The sequence below is a fragment of the Eumetopias jubatus genome, unplaced genomic scaffold (assembly GCF_037043125.1).
Source record: "Eumetopias jubatus isolate StellerSeaLion01/CBP00866 unplaced genomic scaffold, mEumJub1_p1.0 scaffold_4, whole genome shotgun sequence".
Classification (NCBI taxonomy): Eukaryota; Metazoa; Chordata; class Mammalia; order Carnivora; family Otariidae; genus Eumetopias; species Eumetopias jubatus.
In genome coordinates, this window is record NW_028274810.1 from 79,466,062 (window position 1) to 79,487,433 (window position 21,372).

Here is a 21,372-nt window from a genome sequence, read left to right on the forward strand (position 1 = left end):
ATGTAAGATTACCCTTTCTGTCCTGTCAGCACAAAATAATCGAGTGTGATGTCTCTTCTGAACTACAATGTAGGTTATTCCAGGTTGATAGTCTTTCTCCAAACTGATGCAGGCTTCTCGAATTGCTAGTAGTTCATAATATAATACCTAGAGGAGATGAAATGGAAAGACTTGACATAGTCAGCTGTTCTCTTATACATACTTCAAAGTAAGACCATGATTTAGTTTTAGGACTTCTTAATCTTATCACTTTACAGCTAAATATACTTCTCTATTCCATTTTAACTATGACCAGAACATGATTTTAGCAACCAAGGCTTACAAATCCATAGTAAACATCTTAGAAGAGATAATCTAAGAAGTATCAAATTTTGACTTTGGGAATTCTCAACCTAATTAAGACTTCTAACCTCAGAACTAGACACCATATTATAAACACAGTATCTGATTTAACCATAGTATAATGAGATCCCAGGCAACCAACCTGCCTAAACTGTCCTTCTGAAACACCATCCCGATAAAAGATGATACGAGTAGGTTTGAACCGAGTTGATTTATAAAACTGAATGAGAAGTTCTCGAACCATGGAGGCCAAGTCCTGGATGATCTCCTGTCGGGGTCTCTGAACCCTTACTGTGGCACAGTATCTGCTTGGGTGGGCATCCATACTACCTACAACCTAGGTTGGAAAAAGTAAAGGAAAATAGAAATTAAGACAATCAAAACTACATCAATATGAATTTTACCACAATAAAAAAAATGGAAAAAAAGTACATGGATTTCATTTAAATTTGTATTTTATTACAACCTTATTATTTATTTTGAGAGTAATAAAAAAGTTCATTTTTAGTTCATCTTGAGAGTAATAAAAAAAAAATCAACAATTCCCAGGGGAGAACAGAATAAAAGACTCAGTATAGGGTTAAAAACTATTTTCTGGGGCGCCTGGCTGACTCAAGTTGGTAGAGTGTGTGACTCTTGATCTCGAGGTCATGAGTTCAAAACCCACATTAGGTATAGAGATTATTTAAAAATAAAATCTTAAAAAAACCCCAATGAACTATTTTCCTGTAAGTAGGCTGTGCTTTACATTTTTTAAAAAATCTGTTTTTATTTTTAAACTCTATGGCCAAAGTGGGGCCCAAACTCATGACCCTGAGATCAAGAGTCACATGCTCTACTGGCTGAGCCAGCCAGGCGCCTCTGTACATTTAATAAGCTTCTAATTTATAGATGTTGTTAGTATATTTAAAAATTAGTAAGAAAAGAGACAGAAAGACATTCATAAGAAGAATAAGAGAAAGGAGATAAGAGGACCCATTCAAACCCTGGGTTTCTTTTTTTCTCTTTTATTTTTTTATTTTTATTTTATTTATTTATTTATTTATTTTTTATTTTTTAAAGATTTTATTTATTTATTTGAGAGAGAGAGAATGAGAGACAGAGAGCATGAGAGGGAAGAGGGTCAGAGGGAGAAGCAGACTCCCCGCTGAGCAGGGAGCCCGATGCGGGACTCAATCCCGGGACTCCAGGATCATGACCCGAGCCGAAGGCAGTGGCTCAACCAACTGAGCCACCCAGGTGCCCTCTTTTTATCTTTTGTACTTTAGCAAACCACCCCAGAAGCCACACTTAAGACTCTGAAACATCATCTTAGAACCGTTAGGCTTCATAAATTTTAAAAAGAATTTTTCCTCTTACCGCAATGTCCTAGACCAGAGGCTTGAATCCATAGTCCCTCTTATTGTATTGTGTTTGTGTTCTGCATCCAGTCCTTAAAGAAGTTAATCTTGGTTTTGAGAGTAACTATCTTAATTTTCTCTGTGTGTATACTGTTTAATATTGTTATGTGTTTGGAGTAAAGGAAACTTTGAAGCATGAACTTAAAAATTCAGCTTGACTATAGTTACAGACCTACTGAAGAATGATCTCCGGAACACGAATATTTTTAAAATGTCTACATTTTGATCAGAGCCAAGGCTGAGAACCAGGTGGACACTCTGCCTCCAGCTTCTTTCTTCCAGAGTAGTATTTATACCAGTGCTTCAAAAATGGAAGTCTGCACCCCCATGTTCACTGTAGCATTATTTACAGTAGCCAAAATGTGAAAACAACCTACCTGTCCATCAATGGATGAATGGATTAAAAAAAAGTGGCACACAAACACAGTGGAATATTATTCAGCCATTAAAAAGAATGAAATCTTGCCATTTGTGCATACATGGATGGACCTTGAGGGAATTATGCTAAGTGAAAAAAGTCAGACAGAGAAAGAGAAATACCATATGACCTCACTTATATGTGGAATAAAACAAAACAAAATACAACAGAACAAAAACAACCAAGCTCATAGATACAGTGAATGAACTGGTAGTTGCCAGAGGAAGGGAGTGGGTGATAGATGAAATGGGGCAGGGGGTCAAAAGGTACAAACTTCCAGTTAAAAAATAAATTATGTCACTGAGAGGAACTATACAGTATGCAGTATGAGGACTATAATTAATAATACTGTATTGAATATCTGAAAGTTGCTGAGAGTACATCTTCAAAGTTCTCATCACAAGGAAAAATATTTTGTGATTATGTATGGTGACAGATGTTAATCAGATTTATTATGGTGATCTTTTAAAAATATATACGTATATTGAATCATTATGCTGCACACCTAAAACTAATATATGTCAGTTATACCTCAATTAAAATTAAATAAAAATAGTACTTCAAAAGAGTACTTAACTTCCTGTCAGTACTTTAATGACTTATTACTTGAAACCAAAATATGGAAAATTCTTGTTTCTCTTCTGTGTTAGGTCAGACTAGAAAATAATAAAGAGTTTTTTAAAAAATGAACTAGAACTCGTCTACTACATACATGGGATTGTATCTGCTTTTTCTTTATCTTCTACAGGTTAAAAAAAGGAACTCTAGTCATTTCTTTCCTCTGAATGGTAACTCACTACTAAAAAAATAAATCTATACCTCTTCTGATGACACAAACAGCCACACAAAAGCTTACTAGCCCTCACAATCTGTTATATTACACTCCAATTCCCTACATTTCTCAACATTCTTAAAACACACCAGGTTTTTGCAATCTAAATTTTAATTTATATTGCCATTAAATATCTATTATACTATGTGGCATTTATTACTTAGATTTTTCACAATGGTCTTTTAAGTTCTTGGGAATATTTAGATTTTTCACAACGGTCTTTAAGGTCTTGGGAATAAAGCCATATGCAAAAAGAATCAATTAATACATTCTACTTAATAATAAAAGAAAGTGGGTATTTGTTAGAAATAGATTTAATAGAAAAGGACAATGACTACCCAGAAGTCCAACAATCCAACTATGCTTAAGCTTTCTTGGAAAATAGATCCCAAAATAGCAAATCCAAAGTAAGTCTTTTGAATTTCTTCTTTGAAAAAATAATTCCATTTACTATAAGAACATTTTTATGAATATCAGAAGTGGCTCCTCTTACTACCTCTAGAACATCTGAAATGACAATTCATGCATAACTATAAGAATAAAAAGCAACAGAATTTATTTTTTTTTCAGCATTTATTTTTTAAAAGATTTTATTTTATTTTTAAAGAGATTTTACTTATTTGATAGAGAGAGAGAGAAAGAGAGCACAAATAGGGGGAGAGGGAAAGGGAGAAGCAGATATCCTGCCAAGCAGGGAGCTTGACACAGGGCTCAATCCTAAGACTCTGGGATCACGACCTGAGCTAAAGGCAAATGCTTAACTCATTGAGTCATCCAGGCACCGCAAAGATTTATTTATTTTAGAGAGAAAGAGAGCTTGAGTGGGCATGTGCATGAGTCGGGGGAGGGGCAGAGGGAGAGAATCTCCAAGCAGACTCCCCACTGTGTGCGGAGCCCTACACAGGGCTCTATCTCAGGATCCATGAGGTCATGATCTGAGCAGAAACCAAGAGTCGGATGCTTAACAACTGAGCCACCCAGGTGCCCTAAGCAATATAATTTATTAACAGATAAAAGCAAATTTCTTCCACCAACGAAGATAGTTTTGGAATGTCAGGTGAAAATTTTAACATTACTTTAACATCATTTTCATGGATTAAAAAAATGTACCAGATTGTTAAAACTTGAAATTTATGTAAAAATTATAATGGGTGATAGAAAAAAAATACATAAAAAGTCTTACAGTTTAATTTCTGAAATTTATCAAGTATGCCTAAAATATGTTGACATTTAAAAAATGTTGGCATTTTTAAAAAAGCAAGCAATTTCAAGTTGGGTAAAAAATTATCTGGCTTTCTGAAGTTTATAAAAGATACACTTAGGGGCCCCCTGGGTGGCTCAGTCCAGTAAGTGGCTGACTCTCTTGGTTTCAGCTCAGGTCACAATCTCCAGGTCATGAGACTGAGCCCCTTGATGGGCTTGGCGCTCAGCGTGGAGTCTGCTTGAGATTCTTTTCCCTTCCCTCTTCCTCCCCCCACCCCCACTCCTCCCCCTGCTCATGCGCTCTCTCTCTCTAAAATAAATAGATGAATAAAATCTTAAAAAAAAAAAAAGAAAAGAAATACACTTAAAAGAACTGACACAGAAACTACCAAACACAGAGGTGGGCAAAGATATAAAAGGCAAATGTTAAAAGGAGGAGTGGCAGTATTAAGTTTTTTTGTTTGTTTGTTTGTTTTTTGAGAGAGACAGAGAGAGCACGAGCACAAGCAGGGGTAGAGGGAGAAGGAGCAGACACTCCCTCCTGAGCTGAAGGCAGATGCTTAACCGACTGAGCCACCCAGGCGCCCGGAGTGGCAGTATTAAAACAAAGAATTCGGGGCACCTGGGTGGCTCACTTGGTTAAGCAACTGCCTTCGGCTCAGGTCATGATCCTGGAGTCCCGGGATCGAGTCCTGCATCGGGCTCCCTGCTTGGCGAGGGGCCTGCTTCTCCCTCTAATCCTCCCTGCTCTCATGTACTCTCTCTCTCTCTCTCATTCTCACTCTCTCAAAATAAATAAATAAATCTTTAAAAAAAATAAATAAAACAAAGAATTCAGAAAAGTATTAGATTGGACAAAGGTAGAAGATATTTTACACTGAAAAAAAAAAAGCAATCTACCAAGCTTTTATGTAATGCATCTTCTTTTTTTTTTTTTTTTTTTAAATGAAACATTTCCATGATTATCCACTATTTTGGGTTTTTGTTGTTTGTTTGTTTTAAAGATTTTATTTATTTATTTGACAGAGAGAGAGACATAGCAAGAGAGGGAACACAAGCAGGGGGAGTGGGAGAGGGAGAAGCAGGCTTCCCGCCGAGCAGGGAACCCGATGTGGGGCTCGATCCCAGGACCCTGGGATCATGACCTGAGCCGAAGGCAGACGCTTAACGACTGAGCCACCCAGGAGCCCCATGTAATGCATCTTCTGTAACAAAGACACTACTGAAATACATAAACTCTTGGAACAAAAGCTAACTGAAAATATATTATCATAGGCCAAATAGATAAATTAGGAAAAAAGACTTGAGTAATACAATTAATAAGCTTCATTTAATAAATATATATGTAACTTGTAGCCCCCAAACCAGAGAATGTTCTTTAAAAAAAAAATCCAAAGAATATTTGAAAGTTGATTCGATATATATATTTATAAAAATTGGTTTCAAAGAGGGTGTCATTAAAATTCAAAAAGCTGAAACCACAATGTTGATCATCTAAACTTTAGACAAGATAAACCTGCCTAATGACACTTACAGCAGCAATCGAAGGCTTCTTCCCATCACCAGCTGGTGGATGAGTGACGTCTGCTCCCAAAAAGATCACTGGTTGCTGGAACACAGAAGGTCTTAAACACATTTTTTAAAAGAGTTAGATAATTCATTTTTTCATTATGCATTTATCTGTTTATACTACTGCAACACAACTACAAGCTGCTGACACAGCACAGAACAGCCACAAAGGCCTGAACTACTACTGCTTTAGTCTCTTAATTCATGAATTCCTAACTCAGTGAAGTAAAAGCTATCACAATGGGTCTATCCAATGTCTTGGATAGACCAAGAGCAAATTTTCTGCCTTAGGCAGTGGTGCTGGTGATTGCAAAGAGCCACATTCTTCGTAACAGACATAAAATGATAAACATCCTCATATTAATCCACCAGTTTGTACTAACCTTTCTGTAATCTACTTACATTTAAACTATGTAATCTCTCAATGAGAAAAAGAATCATTAAACTTTACACTGAAAAGGATTATGGGAATCTGCCACTCCCTCTCCCCAGGCCAAAAGTATAAATTTGAGAACGTATTATTTAAAGTAGCTAGTTGTTCATCTTATTTAAAAAACTATATCCTTTAAGATTCAAATGACTGTCTCTCAGTTTGTGGACTTGTTGATAAAATTCTGTATGCAACTCATTTATGAATCTCAATAATTTACAGGAACAGGAAGTAGAGGAAAAACAGAAAAAAAGGGCTTTTGTGTCAAATACACATGGGTCTATCCTTAGTCTAATGCTTATTTGTGGTGCACACTGGTCAAGATATTTTACTTTTTAAAGCTCTAGTTGCTCCAACTACTAAAAGGAAACCTGCTGTCCAATTCTCCAAATAATACCTCTTCTCCAGGACCTGTTTCTAGGTCGTTATGTCACACTTCCTAAGAGCTCTTAGACATGAAGGAGACCTAACAGTAAAACCTATCCTCCCAATGACCATAGCAGGGATTGATAACGGCTTATTTAACTGATTTACTTAATTCATATGCCCCACCCAAGACCCTCCCTTATTTCCTTACTTGCTAGGTGAGTAAGTAGTCTCATAACTCCAGGTTGAAGATGACTTATCAGCTAATGAGAAACTTCATTAATCTGAGCTCTCCAGCGAGAAATAAATAAAGCTCTCAATATTTTCTAGCTGGGCAGGAGGTTCTCTGCATATACTAAAAAATGGAAGTGGGAGGGGATTTTCACAAGGGAATCTCTTAATCATGCCTGAAATTCTTTTCTAAAATGTTTACTTATCTTCCATAGCAAGAATCAATAAGATTGTCTCTTACACTGATCTTAGATATGGCAATATACAGAATAATTAGGATATGAAAAATAATTAAAATTTAATTAAGTGGTTAGCTTATCTTACCTTTGATGAGGTACAAGAATATTATTGATCCCTCCGAGTTTAACATTTATCTTTAGGCACAGGTTTGAGAGAGTTTGAGGGGATGTTTTTATTACATTCTTGACTTGGACACACTGTGTGGCCATACCCAAAAGTGTATCTCCTACGCGTTTTACTTCCGCTATAGAACAAATGCAAATACCTCTAGTTAGAAAAAAGGTCAAACTTTATTGAAAATTAAGCTACTATATTTCCTCCCTTGAAATACACCATCCTATTACAGGACACCAAAAATTATAATGGGGTGACTGGGTGGCTCAGTTGGTTAAGGGTCTGCCTTCAGCTCAGGTCATGATCCCAGGGTGCTGGGATCGAGCCCCACACTGGGCACCCTGCTCAGTGGGGAGCCTGCTTCTCCCTCTCGCTCTGCCTGCAGCTCCCCCTGCTTGTGTTCTGTCAAATAAATAAAATCTTTAAAAAAAATTATAAGAATTATAATAATAAAACAATACTGCCTTGAAGATTAGCTTACACATTTAGTGATAATTTTCCCAGTTGTTTTATTCTTTAGATAAGTATATTTTTGTCACCATAAAAACAGTATAACCATAATAACTGAAAAACCAGAAAGAAAAATATACATAATCCCTTGTTAGCATTTTATTGTACTTTATTCCAGTAATTTTCTCATTTATATTATTTTATTTTAAAAAAATTTTTAAAGATTTTATTTATTTATTTGAGAGAGACAATGAGAGAGAGAGAGCATGAGAGGGGGTTGGGTCAGAGGGAGAAGAGACTCCCCGCTGAGCAGGGAGCCTGACGCGGGACTCGATCCCGGGACTGCAGGATCATGACCTGAGCCGAAGGCAGTCGTTTAACCAACTGAGCCACCCAGGCGCCCTCATTTATATTATTTTAATGCAATTATATTCATAGTATACTTATAACTTTCAATCTTATTTTCCAACTTTTAATTTAAAAAGTCTTTACAGTGCACAGAATAAAAGGCCCCTGTAACTTTCCCCCTTTGCCATTATAACTACCATAAAGAGTTCAGTGTACATACCTTTTTTCTTATAAAACACATGGAAAACATTTTAAAACCAAACTTGCATTCTATTTTGCAAACTGTCATTTTTCACTCAATAATATAGTATGTTCTGAATCTTAATATACAAATTGCTCTTATTTGTAACAAAAGCAGTTAGTCTGTTTTTAAATGCCATTTTATCTAACCAGTCATACATGGATATTTTTTAGCCTGTTCCAGGTTTTCATTGTTTAAGATTTTATTTATTTGACAGAGAGAGCAAGAGAGGGAACACAAGCAGAGGGAGTGGGAGAGGGAGAAGCAGGCTTCCCGCTAAGCAGGGAGCCCAATGCGGGGCTTGATCCCAGGACCCTGGGATCATGATCTGAACCGAAGGCAGACGCTTAAGAACTGAGCCACCGAGGTGCCCCCAGGTTTTCATTGTTTCAAACAATGCTATAAATAATATCCTTGACATTTATTTTTGTTTGGTTATATAACTATAGCTTAAGGATAAATTTCTACAAGTAGAATTCAGGGGTCAGAGGTGTATATATATATTTAACATTTTTGTAGATACTGACAAACTGCCCTCCAAAAAGGTTTATTCATTCATTCAACAAATATTTAATGTGCACCTAATACATGCTAGTACTGTATGAGACTCTAAATATACAATGTCTCTGAGGAAGATACACAAATGAGTAATAGGCACAAGAAAAGATGCTCCACATCACTAAGAAATGCAAATCAAAACCACAATGAGATACCACTTCACACACATTAGGATGGTTATTATCGAAAAGAAAAAAAAAACAGAAAAGAAAATAACAAGTGTTGCTAGGATGTGGAAACACTGGAACCCTTGTATGTTACTGGTAGGAATGCAAAATGGTGCAGCTGCTGTAAAAAAAAGTAGATACAGTTCACTTGAGCAGCACCATCAATTAACTGAATCTAAAAGACATTTATAAAATACTTCATTCAATAACAGCAAGAACACACATTCTTCTCAAACTTACACGGAATATTCGGCAAGACAAACCACATTCTGGTCCAAAAACATACCTTAACAAGTTGAAAAGAATAGAAATCATACAAAGTATGGTCTCAGACCACAGCGGAATTAAACTAGAAATCAATAATAGAAAGACAGCTGGGAAACCCCAATATATTTATATATTAATATAATTTTGTGCAACACCTGCATCAAAGAAGTCTTGAGAAATTTAAAAATATTTTGAACTAAATGGAAATGGAACACAATTTATCAAAATTTTGTGGGATGCAGGGTGCCTGGCTGACTTCGTAGAGCATGTGACTCTTGATCTCAGGGTTGTGAGTTTGAACCCCAGGTTGGGTGTAGAGCTTACTTAATTAAGAAAACAAAAAAAATTTTTTTTTTTTTTTTGGTGGGATGCAGTGAAAGCAGTGCTTAGAAGGAAATTATGGTATTGAATTCAATATATTAGACAAGAAGAAAGATCTAAAATTAATAATCTATGTTTTTACCTTAGGAAAATACAGAAAGAAAAATACAGACCTGGAACAAGCAAAAGGAAAGAAATACTAACAATCAGAGCAGAAGTCACTGAAATTGAAAATAAGAAATCAATAATCAATGAAACCAAAAAGTTGGTTCTTTGAAAGGATCAATGAAATTTATAAACATCCAGCCAAAGAAAAAAAAAGAGAAGACATCAGAAATGAAAAAAAGTTCATCACTATCAGTCCTATGGCCATTTAAAGGAAAACAAAAGAATATTATGAACAATAGGCCCACAAATTTGATAACTTACATGAAGTGGAACAATTCCTTGAATGACACTACCAAAACTCACAAAGAAGAACCAGAAAATCTGAGTGGGCCCCCCCTTTTTTTTTTAAAGAAATTGAATCGGGGCGCCCGAGTAGCTCAGTTGGTTAGGTGGCTGACTCTTGATCTCAGGGTCATGAGTTCAAGCCCCACATTTTTATTGAATTATTGAATCAATAATTAAGAACCTTCCAAAAAGAGAGTACCAGGCCCAGATGTTTTCACTGATGAATTCTCCCAAGCACTTAAATAAGAAATAATATGAAATTCTCTATAATATCTTCTAGAAAACAGAAGCAGAGAGAATATTTTCTAACTTGTTTGAGGCCAACGTTACCCTAATACCAAAACCAGATATAGACATTACAAGAAAGGAAAACTACAGGTTGATATCCTTCATGAACATACATGTAAAAATCCTCAACATATTAGCAAATTGAATCCAACAATGTATAGTAATTATACACCATGACCAAGTGGTATTTAGCATGTGAATATCAATTAATGCAATTGATCACATTAAGAGACTAAGAAAAATCATGATCATAACAGTAGATACAGAGAAAGCATTTGACAAACTTCATCATGCATTCATGATAAAAACTCTCAGCCAACTAGGATTAAAGGGATCTTCCCTAACTTGGTAAAAAAAAAATTACAGAAAACCTATAGCTAACATCATTCATACTATTGAGAAACTAGATTCTTTCCCCTTAAAATCAGGAAGAATGCAAGGATGTCTCCTTTCCTCTCACCACTCCTATTCAACATTGTACTGTTAACTCCTAGCTAACAAAAGGAAAAGGACATAAAAGTATACAGACTGGGAAGGAAGAAATAAAACTGTTCACAGAGTTCATGACTGTCTAGGTAGAAAAATCCAAAAGAAATTTTAAAAAGCCTCCTGGAGGGGCACCTGGGTGGCTCAGTCAGTTGGGTATCTGACTTTGGCTCAGGCCATGATCTCGGGGTCCTGGGATCAAGCCCCACGTCAGGCTCCCTGCTCAGTGGGAAGCCTGCTTCTCCCTCTCCCACTCCCCCTGCTTGTGTTCCCTCTCTCACTGTGTCTCTGTCAAATAAATAAATAAAATCTTTAAAAAATAAAAATAAAATGAAAAACAGAGTACCATTTATATTAGTACCAAAAGAAAAAAAAAAGATTCACTTAGGTATAAATCTAACAAAACGTAAAAAAAAAAAACAAAAAAAACTAACAAAATGTGTACAAGATCTATACAAAACCAGAAAACTTTGATAAAAGAAATCAAAGAAGGGCACCTGGGTGGCTCAGTTGGTTAAGCGACTGCCTTCGGCTCAGGCCATGATCCTGGAGTCCCTGGATCGAGTCCCGCATCGGGCTCCCTGCTCGGCAGGGAGTCTGCTTCTCCCTCTGACCCTCCCCCCATCTCATGTGCTTTCTCTCTCATTCCATCTCTCTCTCAAATAAATAAATAAAATCTTAAAAAAAAAAAAAGAAATCAAAGAAGCTCTAAACAGAGATAGTCCATCTTCAAGCACAAGAATACTTAACATTGTTAAGATGTTAATTCTTCCCCAACCTGATTGATAGATTCAATGTAATCCCAGTAAAAATCTCAGCAAGTTATTCTGTGGATATTGCAAATTGATTCCAAAGTTTAGATAGAGAGGCAAAAGACCTAGAATAGCTAACACAGTAGTGAAAAACAAAGTCAGAGAACTGACACTACCTGATGTCAAGACTTACTAAAAAGCCACATTAATCAATACAGTGTAGTATTAGCAAATTAACAGACATATAGACCAATCGAACAAAATAAAGAACCCAGAAATAGACTCACACAAATGCAGTTAATTAACCTTTGACAAAGTAGCAAAGGCAATTTAATGGAGAAAGACAGCCTTTCAACAAATGGTACTAGAAAAAGCAGCCACATGCAAAAAAATGAATCTAGACACAGACCTTACATCTTTCACAAAAACTATAAAACAATTAGAAAGTAATACAGAAGAAAACTCAGGTGACCTTGCATTTGGCAATGAGTTTCTAATTATAACCCCCAAAACATGATCTGTGAAAGAAAAAATTAATGAGTTGGACTTTATCAATATTAAAGATGTTTGGTCTTTATTAACATCAGAAACTGTTAAGAGAATGAAAAGACAGGTCACAGATGGGGAGAAAATATATGCAAAATACATACATGATAAAGAACTGGAAACCAAAATATACAAAGATCTCCTCTTAAAACTGAAAAATAAGAGGGGCGCCTGGGTGGCTCAGTCATTAAGCGTCTGCCTTTGGCTCAGGTCATGATCCCAGGGTCCTGGGATTGAGCCCCTCATTGGGCTCCCTGCTCAGTGGAGAGCCTGCTTCTCCCTCTCCCACTCCCCCTGCTTGTGTTCTCTCTCTCGCTGTGTCTCTCTCTGTCAAATAAATAAATAAAATCTAAAAAAAAAAAAAACTGAAAAATAAGAAAACTCCTCCAAAGTAAAAGTGGGCAAAAGGCTGGAATAGGCACTTCACTAAAGAAGAAATACAGATGGCAAATAAGTATATGAAAAGATGCTCAACATTATGTGTCATTAAAGAATTGCAAATTAAAACAACGAGATACACCATACACCTATCAGAACGGCTGAAATCTAAAAAACTGATAATACCAAACATTGGAGAGGATACAGTACAACAGGAACACTCATTCATTGCTGGTGGAAACAAAATGGTACAGCTATTTTTTAAAAAGTTTAATTATTTAAGTAATCTCTACACTCCATGTGGGGCTTGAACTCACAACCTGGAGGTCAAGAGTCTCATGCTCTTCTGACTGAGCCAGCCAGGCGTGCTGGTACAGCCACTTTGGAAGACAATTTGGGCAGTCTCACCATTTGATAAAGCATTTGTGCTCCTACTTTTTACTAAAGTCAGTTGGGAACTTACGCCTACCCAAAATCCTACACATGGATGTTTATAGCAGCAGTCTTCATAATGGCCAAAAACTGGAAGCAAGGTAAAAATAGGTGAATGGATGACAAACTGTGGTACAACCATACAATGGAATATTATTTAGCAGTAAAAAGAAATGACTTATCAAGCCACAAAAAGACATGGAGGAACCTTAAATGCATATTGCTAAGTGAAAGAAGCCAATTAGAAAAGGGTACATGCTGTATGACTCCCAACTATACAACATTTTAGAAAAGACAAAACTGTAGAGACATAAAAAGGCCAGTGGTTGTCAGGGTTTTGAGGAGAGGGAGGGAGGGATGAATAGGTGTAATACAGGGGATTTTTAGAGCAGTGAAACTATTCTTCATGATACTGTACGTACATGATGTTATACATTTATCAAAACCCATAGACCTGTACAACACAAAGAATGAACCTTAATGTATACTGTGGACAACACATTAATAATAATTTATCAGTACTGGTTCATTAAATGTACCACACAATACAAGATGTTAGTAATATGGAAAACTGCAGGGGAAGGGGTAAGCATGTAAGAACTCTCTATGCAATCAGCTTAATTTTTCTGAAAATCTAAAATTTTATTTTTTATTTTTATTTTTTTAAAGATTTTATTTATTTATTTGACAGAGAGAGAGCACAAGCACGGGGAGCAACAGGGAGAGGGAGAAGCAGGCTCCCTGCTGGGCATGGAGCCCCATGCAGGGCTCAATCCCAGGACCCTCGGATCATGACCTGAGCCGAAGGCAGGACGCTTAACCATCTGAGCCACCCAGGAACCCCCCAATCTAAAACTTTTGAAAAATAAAATCGAGGGGCGCCTGGGTGGCTCAGTCGTTGGGCGTCTGCCTTCGGCTCAGGTCATGAGGATTGAGCCCCGCATCGGGCTCCCTGCTCGGTGGGGAGCCTGCTTCTCCCTCTCCCGCTCCCCCTGCTTGTGTTCCCTCTCTCGCGTGTCTCTGTCAAATAAATAAATAAAATCTTAAAAAAAAGAGAAAAAAAAACTGATTAAAAAAAAATCACTCCGGAAGCAGTGCAGAGAGTGGACTGACAAAGTACAGGAAATGCAGGCAAGCACACCAGTTTGGAGGTTATGCTTTCACTCTCATGAACAGAATATGAGAGTCTGTATTTATTCATATTTTTGCCAAAAATGGGTATTGTGATTGTTAGTAAAAACTAACTTATTCAAGGAGCACTTGGATGACTCAGGCAGTTAAGCATCAGACTCTTGATTTCGGCTCAGGTCATGATCTCAGGGTTGTAGGACTGAGTCCCACATCCAGCTCCTCACTGGGTGTGGAGCGTGCTTAAGATTCTCTCTCTCCCTCTCTCTCTTCCTCACCCCTGCATGCATGTGTGCTATCTCTCTCTCTCTAAGAAAACAAAAAATGACAACAAAAAACAACTTATTCTAGTTCATATTTTCTTAATGACTAATGAGGCTGAGCATCTTTTCTTTTTTTAAAGATTTATTTTTTTGAGAGAGAGAAAGACAAAGACAGAGACAGAGATAGGGAGAAGCAGGCTCCGTGCTGAGCTGAAGGCAGACGCTTAACTGATTGAGCCACCCAGGTGCCCCTGAACATCTTTTCATAAGATAACTGACCATTTGTTTTTCTGTTTTATGTCCTTTGTCTATTTTTCAGTTGAGTTGTTTGTTCTCTCCCTACTGATCTATAAATTCTTTGAGTTTAAATAAAACTTTCTGTATTTTATCACAGCTTTAAAAATATCTTTTGAATTTTATAGCTATCATTTATAATCATTGCATATTATTTCATCAATATACTGTAACTTATTGTTTAAAATCAGTTCTTAATAGTTTTTTTAATATCACAGATGCCATTATGAAAATTTGTACACACAGATTTTTCTCCATTATGAATTCTTTCCATTGAACACCTTTTTGTAATTGAAAATACTGAATCACAAACTAAAAACACGTTAATACTTTTGACAGAAACGATATTAGCAATTTATTCTGCTGAGGCGTGTGGGTGGCTGAGTCAGTTAAGCACCTGGGACCCTTAATTTTGGCTGAGGTCATGATCTCACAGTCATGAGATCGAGCCCCCATGTTGGACTCTGCAATCAGAGTGGAGTCTGCTTGAGATTTCCTCTCCTTCTCCCTCCTCCCACCTGGCTTGTATGCATGCGCACTTCTCTCTCAAATAAATAAAATCTTTTAAAAATATTTTTATTGGGGTGCCTGGGTGGCTCAGTTGGTTAAGTGTCTGCCTTCGGCTCAGGTCATGATCCCAGGGTCCTGGGTTTGAGCGCCGCCATAAGGCTCCCTGCTTAGGAGGGAGCCCACTTGTCCCTCTCCCTCTGCCGCTCCCCCTGCTTCTGCTCTGTCAAATAAATAAAATATTTTAAAAAATGTATATTACCATCAGCAATATATTAAAATTCTAGATTCACTGCATCCTCACAAGCGCTAAATAATATTTAAATACATCTGCTAATTTAGTAACATAAAAGTTTTCTTTTTATTTACTTGTAGTTTTCCTTACCTATTAGTGAAAACCAACACTTTCTATATATTTACTGGTTTTGTTTTTCCTTGAGAAATTCTGGTTTATATTCTTTGCTCATTAATCTAAAAGGACATAAGGATTTTTTCTTCAATCACAATAACAGATCTATACAGGTATTTTAATAAACTAGCCCTTTTTTGTCTGCATTTGCAGCAAATATTTTTTAGATTCTACTGGTTTCCATTTATTTATTTATTTGGTTTCCTTTTAATTTTAGTTATATATTTGTGACATACAGAAAACTGAATTTTTATGCAGTAAATCTAACAATTGTCTTTTGTGAACTAGTCTATCATTTCTAAACTTAAATGGTTATACTCCATTCAGTAGCTTGAAAATTATCCTTTCTTTGTATTTTTCTACAATTCAATGATTTACGTTTAACTTATTAATCTCACTAAATTTAAATTTGTTTACAAAAATAATAGCTATCATTTGCTGAGTAGTCATTATATAACAGGTACTATTCCAGACCCTGTTTATATATGTCAATTTTTTAAAAAAATTTTATTTATTTCTCTGACAGAGAGAGTGAGCATAAGCAGGGGGAGCGGCAGGCAGAGGGAGAGGGAGAAGCAGGCTCCCCGCCAAGCAGGGAGCCCAATGAGGGGCTCGATCCCAGACCCTGGGATCATGACCAGAGCCAAAGGCAGACGCTTAACAACTGAGCCATTCAGGCACCCCTATGTATGTAAATTTATTTCATCCTTACAACTACCCTGTATAGATTAGTTATTTTTAGTATCCCAATTTCTAAGATGAGAAAACAAAAGCCTAGTGTGGTTAAGTAATTCAGCTAGATCATATAGATAGTATATCTGGCAGAACCTGGGTCTTATGCAGAATTGTCTGACTCCAGAGCCTGTGCTCCGCCCGCACCTTTAAAGATTTTTTATTTGAGAAAGAGAGACAGAGAGAGAGAGAAAGAGCAAGAGTGAGAGCCAGTGGAGGGCAGGGGGAGAGGGAGAGAGAGAATCTCAAGCAGACTCCCTGCTGAGAGCAGAGCCTGACACGTGGCTTGATCCCATGACCCTGAGATCATATCAAGAGCTGGATGCTTAACTGACTGAGCCTTCCAGGTGCCCCCGGAGTCTGTGCTTTTAACCTATATTATATTGATATCCAAGTTATCTTAATGCAATTTTTGTTTTTTATTATTTTTAAAGATTACTTATTTATTTGAGAGAGAGAGAAAGAGAGAGCACAAGCAGGGCGAGCATCAAGCAGAGGGAGAGTGAGAAGCAGGCTCCCTGCTGAACGAGGAGCCTGATGTGGGGCTCCATCCCAGGACCCTGGGATCATGACCTGAGCCGAAGGCAGACGCTTAACCAACTGAGCCACTCAGGCATGCCTCTTAATGCCATTTTAAAGAAATAATTCTTTAACCATTGTTCTGTGATGCCTCCTTTACTAAAATTCTTTTTTTTTTAAAGATTTTATTTATTTATTTGACAGAGAGAGACATAGTGGGAGAGGGAAAAGCAGGCCTCCCGCAGAGCGGGGAGCCCGATGCGGGGCTCGATCCCAGGACCCTGGGATCATGACCTGAGCCGAAGGCAGACGTTTAACAACTGAGCCACCCAGGCGCCCCTAAAATTCTTTTCACAGCATCTCTTTTGGACTAGTTTGCTCTACTGATTTGTCTTTTTAAAGTAACCATACATGGTTTTAAATACTGCAGCTATTAAAATATGTTTTAATGTTTCAAAGTTTTAGGATATGTTTTAGCAAAATTTTAAAAGGAATACCAAGTACTTGAGGAAAAATGCAATCTTAAGATATTCTTACCATACACTGGTGTCTTTCCTGGCAGGATGACAATAATGAGCTGTAGCCCAGAGTAGGTGTTCTTGAGATGCCGGAACATGGGCTCCACGCTGTCTGCCCCCTGCGCATATTTGCAGAAGCAAGGCTGGCCCTGGATGGGCATCCCTGCATCTTTAGAAATCTTACGTAGCTGGTCCGTGAAACCCCTAGGAGGAGAAATCACTAAAACTAAATCCTTTGTTTAGTCATCCACACCTACAAAGTGGAATGGAAAGTTTGAGAAGTGAATGGAGAATAAAGCAAAGATTTGTGTGCTCCATATGTGAAGAGGTCACCAAGACTACCGATATTAAAGGTGGTGGTGGGTTAGTAATCTATTGTGCAAACTAGGAACACTGCTATATAATTATGTGGCATTCTGTAGTTTACAAAGGGCATTCGTAATAGAGTATGCTGATTAAGAATTCAGTTCTAGAGTTGGCACGACAGGTTTCAATCCTAGTTCTGTTACTTAGTAGCTGTGAAATTGTAGACAAATTCTTCAGTTTCTCTCATCTGTAAGATGGTTACTTCCATTATAGGGTTGGTGTCAATATTAAATGACATAATACATGAACTTAGCAACACTGCCCAAGACATGATAAGAGCTTCATAAATTTAATCTACTGTACATTTTCTAATTTGATCATGATGACATTCGTAAGAAGGTGGTAAGTGAGGTATTATTTCCATTTTATAGATCAGGAAACAGTTTCAGGGACATTAAGTATCTGACCAATGTCAAATGGCTAGATAAATGGTAGAGTCAGAAGTATGATCTAGTCCAGAATTTCTTTCCACAATATTATGTATCTGAAACTAGGATGGCAGGAAAGATTGTATTCTCAGAAAAGATTAAAAAAAAAAAAAGAAAACCACATTTAAAAACAAGTGAGGCAGGCAGCACTTCAATGTACTTTTAGCCACACTAAAAACAACAAAAGACTAATAATTCCATATTTAAACAAAATTCTGCATTTAGCCTAAGATAAGTGAGTAATGTTGTCATGATTTAACAATCACTTTACTTGTTTTTAAAACAAATAACATCCTAAGTCAAGGATCTGAGTTATCTTTGCTCAAAAATACTCATTCCCTCAGAGGTGAAGTTTATAGGAATTCCCTTCTCCTTTTCCTTATTAGTGTTTAATTCAAGAAGTGTGAAGTTGGATATTTTCAGTCAGCTTGAACAAGAACCACAAGCCGAAAGAGTATGAGAGTCCTATCAAGCCATAAATAACAAATGTAAAATGAAAAGAATAACTCTAAGCTTGAAAAACAATTGGAGATATTTTCTTTGGCCTCTGGAGGTCAAGTGAGATGATCACAGCATTGTAGTAAACTGTCCTTATGACATTTTACTTGAAAGCAGGGGGATAAAAACTTCTGAGCAAAATGTACATTAAGTGAACCTTAAGATATACATTTAGAAATTTGGAGCTAATAAAAAAAAGTGAACAGAATTAAATAGAAAAAGTTTTTTATTTCTCATATGAAGAAGGTAAGGCAAATTCTGAATTGGCTTGGTTGGTAAATTGGCCTCTGTATCTTTCAAGAACTATTCATAATGGGCATACTTTCTAGGATCTATTAGTGGAGATTTAAATTAGACAATAATCATTTTCTCAAGCAAATTAGATTTTGGGGGAGTCAATTTACATAAATAATCACAGTACAACTGTATTTTATGCAGAAGGTGACAAGAGCAAATAGAGAAGATACTGATAAACTAGTATGTTTAGAGTTAAGATAGATTATTTCCACCATCACAAATCACAGAAGATTGGGTATTATTTAGAGAAGTAGGGATAGGAAGGAGGCATTTTCAGTAATAAGCAGCATGATTGGAAAGAGAAAGAAAAAAAATGCCAGAGAGAAAGAGTGAACACAGTGCTTCAGTTTCTTTGTCTAGAATATGGGAAAATGAAGAAGGGGCTTAAGAGGCAGGTGAAAGATTTTCAATGTCCTACTGATTTTTATTGTTATTCTTTGTTAAGAGAAGTCTAAAAATTTTGGGGGGGGTAGTCACAAGTGGAGGTGGTACTCTTTCATGACAGCCTGGCTGCTCAACAGGAATGAGAGCAGAAGCCTTTGAGATTGCCAAAGTCTCAAAGACTTGAGGGTCCCAAGGAGAGGAGACAGGGAAGAAGAGAAGCCAAAGTGATAAAAAGGAACCAGGAAGGCAAGAATGGAGAGAATGTGTGTGTTTTTTTTTTAAAGATTTTATTTATTTATTTGAGAGAGAGAGAATGAGAGATAGAGAGCACGAGAGGGAAGAGGGTCAGAGGGAGAAGCAGACTCCGTGCTGAGCAGGGAGCCTGACGCGGGACTCGATCCCGGGACTCCAGGATCATGACCTGAGCCGAAGGCAGTCGCTTAACCAACTGAGCCACCCAGGCACCCCAAGAATGGAGAGAATGTTAAGAAGGTAGTCAACTGTATTTAATGCTGCACAAATTCTGAGAAAAATAATGGCTAAGGAAAGACTATTAGAATTGATAAGCACAAAGATGTTGGAGATTTCCAGAAGCTAGTTTCAGCAGAGCACTAGGATTTCAAGGAGGGTGAGAAAACAGAAGTCTAGAACCCTGAAATAAGTTAGGTAAAATGAGAAAATTGACAGATTTTTTTGTTTGTTTTAAATTTGAAAAGAAGATTACTGAGCACTTACATGCTGAGGTAAAGAATCTGGGGAACAGGGAAAGTGGTGGAGATGGAGGCCAAATTTTTGGAAGTAAAGAAGTGAAAATGAAGAGTTAAGTCACTCTTTCAAGGAGCTCAATTGAGAAATAAGGACCTTCTTTAATCCTCACCCAAGAGGTAGGTATTCTTATCTCTAAAAAGGTGAAAACTGAAGCATAATGAAATTAAATAAATTATTCATGGTAATAAAAGCTAGGAATTGGCAAGGCTGGGAATTAAACCTAACCTATTTGCCATCAAAAGCCAATGATGCTCCTATACCACATAAGCTAGATTGTTAGGATGCCTAGAAGAATGAATCAATGACTTGACTAATAAATCTCCATCAAACTATTGAGAAGAAACATTTTCAGAAGTTCAGTGATTAAATATATTCCATACTGAGGCAACACTGGTTAGAACATTAGCTGAGTAGTTTAAAGTTGAAACACAAAATTGAAACACAAAAAGTTCCCCAAACCAAACTAATGACATGCCTTACTTCAGTATTTCTTCTCTGCACTGCCTCTGCGTGGCAAAACAAGCTATAGCCCACATTTTTATCTCAACTCCTGTGTGAAATTGCTTCCCCCGCATGTCCCATACTCCATGGCTTGGTGTTGCTACTGTCCGATTCTACAGAAAAAGGAGAAAGAGAAATAAGGCAAAAAAGAAGAAACACTTAAAATACAATTTCTTTCACTGAGCTGAAAAGAAAAACATTTCAAACTGCTGAATTGATAAATATCTGATAATCTACATGTAATACACTGATCTAAATCAATATTACTTATATTTTTTATCATACAAACCAAAAATTCTAAACTCAAGCAAAGATACCTTGAAACAAAAAAGTACCGTTGGAGCAAAAAAAACCACTTTCCAAAACTCAGACTTAGCTAGGATGCTCTTCTCTCTGTAAACAGAAACTGTATGTTTATAATTAAAAAACTATCAAGAGGTTTTACCCGTCCTCCATACTGCAGCATAGGTGCTGGAAGTACACGTCCGGTTACGTGGGCCATTTCATCCCGAACTTTAAATTGAAACTCCTGAACAAATGGATCTGTTTCATAATTTGCACTTCTTACCTAATAGAAAAAATTCGTAGTTACTTTCAGAATTTATTCCAAGCCCCTGCTTCATTCGTTAGAAACCTCCATTTTCTTTTCTTCACTGTGTCCACAATGTTTTGGATCTAGTCAATGATGCCCTAACTATAGGACAGGGAATCTTAACCTGGGTCGACAGATCATGAATGGACTGTAGGAAGTCTGTGAACCTCCTGGTAATTTACAAAAATTTAAATGTATTAGGTTGAATAATAAGAAATTTCAACTATTTACAATCTGTGAAGATGCCAATTTTATATGATTAAACCTAATGCATTTAGGAGAGGGTGGCCTAGAGATTACAGGAGAAAGAAATTTCTGACTTAAAAAATGTTAAGA

At 36.9% G+C, this 21,372-nt stretch overlaps 1 protein-coding gene across 2 annotated transcripts in view; it reads right to left on the reverse strand.

Moving 5' to 3' along the window:
• LOC114217148 (protein argonaute-3) overlaps positions 1 to 21,372 on the reverse strand; it is a 121,322-nt gene that overhangs the window by 14,460 nt on the left and 85,490 nt on the right. For both annotated transcript variants that reach the window (XM_028113945.2, XM_028113946.2), the window contains exons 10-16: positions 20,890 to 21,012; positions 20,424 to 20,557; positions 17,222 to 17,406; positions 7,116 to 7,275; positions 5,730 to 5,820; positions 485 to 679; positions 13 to 147 (exon numbers count right to left, since the gene is read on the reverse strand). In XM_028113945.2, coding sequence (XP_027969746.1) covers positions 13 to 147; positions 485 to 679; positions 5,730 to 5,820; positions 7,116 to 7,275; positions 17,222 to 17,406; positions 20,424 to 20,557; positions 20,890 to 21,012 — 1,023 coding nt within the window. The remainder of the gene's footprint in view (positions 1 to 12; positions 148 to 484; positions 680 to 5,729; positions 5,821 to 7,115; positions 7,276 to 17,221; positions 17,407 to 20,423; positions 20,558 to 20,889; positions 21,013 to 21,372) is intronic.